Source organism: Vigna angularis, chromosome 5, assembly GCF_016808095.1.
Source record: "Vigna angularis cultivar LongXiaoDou No.4 chromosome 5, ASM1680809v1, whole genome shotgun sequence".
NCBI lineage: Eukaryota > Viridiplantae > Streptophyta > Magnoliopsida > Fabales > Fabaceae > Vigna > Vigna angularis.
The window spans coordinates 30,676,743-30,678,895 of record NC_068974.1 but is presented as its reverse complement, the minus strand read 5'-3'; the positions used below and the strand labels follow the sequence as shown (position 1 = coordinate 30,678,895).

The window sequence follows — 2,153 nt, the reverse complement described above, 5'->3', positions numbered from 1 at the left end:
CTAAAGTTTGGGGACTAAATTAGTCTAAAGTTTTGAAGAGGGACTAATTCCAATTTTCACTTAAAGTCAAAAAATAAAAACATATTTAACCCATTATTTTTTAACTCTGTCTTAGATAACGTTTGGTTCTCATAGGTTGATTTGTATATAAAATTATTTGTTTGTAATTTTTATTTTCATCAAACATGTAAAATACTAGAATGTTTAATTTTAATAATCTTATTTTATTTAATTGAATTAGTAGAAATAATAATTTTACAAACCTATTTATTAAAAAGGTAATATTAATAATTTTATAATTTATAATTTTAAAGTACAATCAAATGTTAAAAATTTCATAGCACAAATATATAACTAAAAGAACGAAAACTAAATTTCTAGTAACTAAAATTGTCAAACAATTAATTTTCTTCAAAAAAAACTTGATGGAAATTCACACAATAATCACATTAATAGACACGTCATCAACTATAGATATATTTTGAAACAAATTCGTACAATATATAGACTACATGGACCAATTGTCTCGTTTCGTTGGTTCCCATTAATTATAAGTGTATAGTAAACCTAAATAGATCAAAGAAACCAAAATATTAATTAGATACACTCTTTTTCTTATAAGCCTACCAGTTAGATCCATGACTAACCCATATTGTAATTCTCTCTAACAACAATCAAAAGCAAAATTAGAAATATCTCTTTTAAATTTCTCTCTTTCTTTATTAATTTGTGGACCAAACAACTTTTTTTATCTTCTTTCTCACAATTTTTTTCCTAATTTACCTTTATCAAACAAAAATGACAATAGAAGTGTGATTACTAATTTATTGATTTTCTATTACATTATTTTTATATCTGTGTTTTATATTGCGAATTTTGTGGAGAAAAGTAAAAGAAGAATTTATGTACATTAAAAACAATTTATTAATTATTATTAAATTTAAAAATATTTTCAAGGTCTCAAAGTTACATTAAAACGAATGGCAGAATGTGCTGTTGCAGGATCATAGACGACAGTTTCAAGTGTAGCATAACCCCTCAGAAAAGCAAACCTCCCAGTTCCAGACACCACCGAAAGCTCTTTATAATGCTCGCGTTGCCGACTAACGCCCTGGATCTGTAGCGTGCTTCCACTGAATTCCGCATTCGTGAACACGATCGAAAGAATCGCGTTCACATTAGCGCCATCCTTTGCTGATACTACAAGAAGCCCCTGGGCCCGGCCCACTTGAGTAGACAGTGGACTTGGGCCCATGGTGACAGGGTCGTCCATTGCAATTATGGTTCCGAATTGGTCGAAGGTCCAGTCCCTTCCGGGGAGCCCAATGATTGGGGTGACGGTTGCACCGGGCCCTTTTGCAGTGTCTTGAAGGTGGAAAGTCAAAGTTGTTTGACCACCGGGTTGAGCATTAGCTTGGTAAAACAATGTGATGGATATGAAAAGGAGCGATGAGAAGGAGAAGAATTTGGATGGAGCCATTTTATGGTGTGAGATGGATTTCCATGCTGAAATAATTGGATGATATTTATAGCACTAAGCCAGAAATTAAGCTATTAATTTAATGTTTCCTTGCGCGTTAAAAAAAAAAAACTGTTCTCACTTTTCATGTGAAGGAGTAATAAGAAACAAAGAAGCGCAGAAGAAGCAATAAAGGGTCTTTTTTTTCTCTTGCCAACTGTTAATGATTTGAAACCGTTGTTTGTATTGATGTAAGATGAAGAAAATCGTGTGTTTGAGACAAACTAACGTCTACCACATGAAATTAGTTTCAGTTCACTTCTTCCCGTAAAACACAATCGTTGTTCGGATTACTGGCGCAGGAATACATGAAACTTCTTTTAATTCTTCATTAATTATATATATATATATATATATATATATATATATATATATATTATGCAACTTAGTTAATTCACATATTTCATTTTTAATATTTCAAAAGAATACCATTTTAATTATGTTACAATCTATTAGATAAGAAATTGACATGAGGATAACTTATAAATTACATCTAACTTAATTTGTCGTCTGTTATATTTGGAAACAGTTAAGGATGAAAATGATTATATTCATATAATTTTTTAAGTATATGAATTTAATATAATTTGTTTCAGGTATACGATTAACGTTCTTTATTTAAAGCACTTCAAGT

At 30.2% G+C, this 2,153-nt stretch overlaps 1 protein-coding gene across 1 annotated transcript; it reads right to left on the bottom strand.

Moving 5' to 3' along the window:
• Positions 1–952: 952 nt before the first annotated feature.
• On the bottom strand, positions 953–1,480 carry LOC108340116 (pterocarpan synthase 1). Its single transcript, XM_017577340.2, has one exon. It carries the CDS (start codon positions 1,478–1,480, stop codon positions 953–955), a length of 528 nt encoding a protein of 175 aa, XP_017432829.1.
• Between the last annotated feature and the right edge of the window lie 673 nt (positions 1,481–2,153).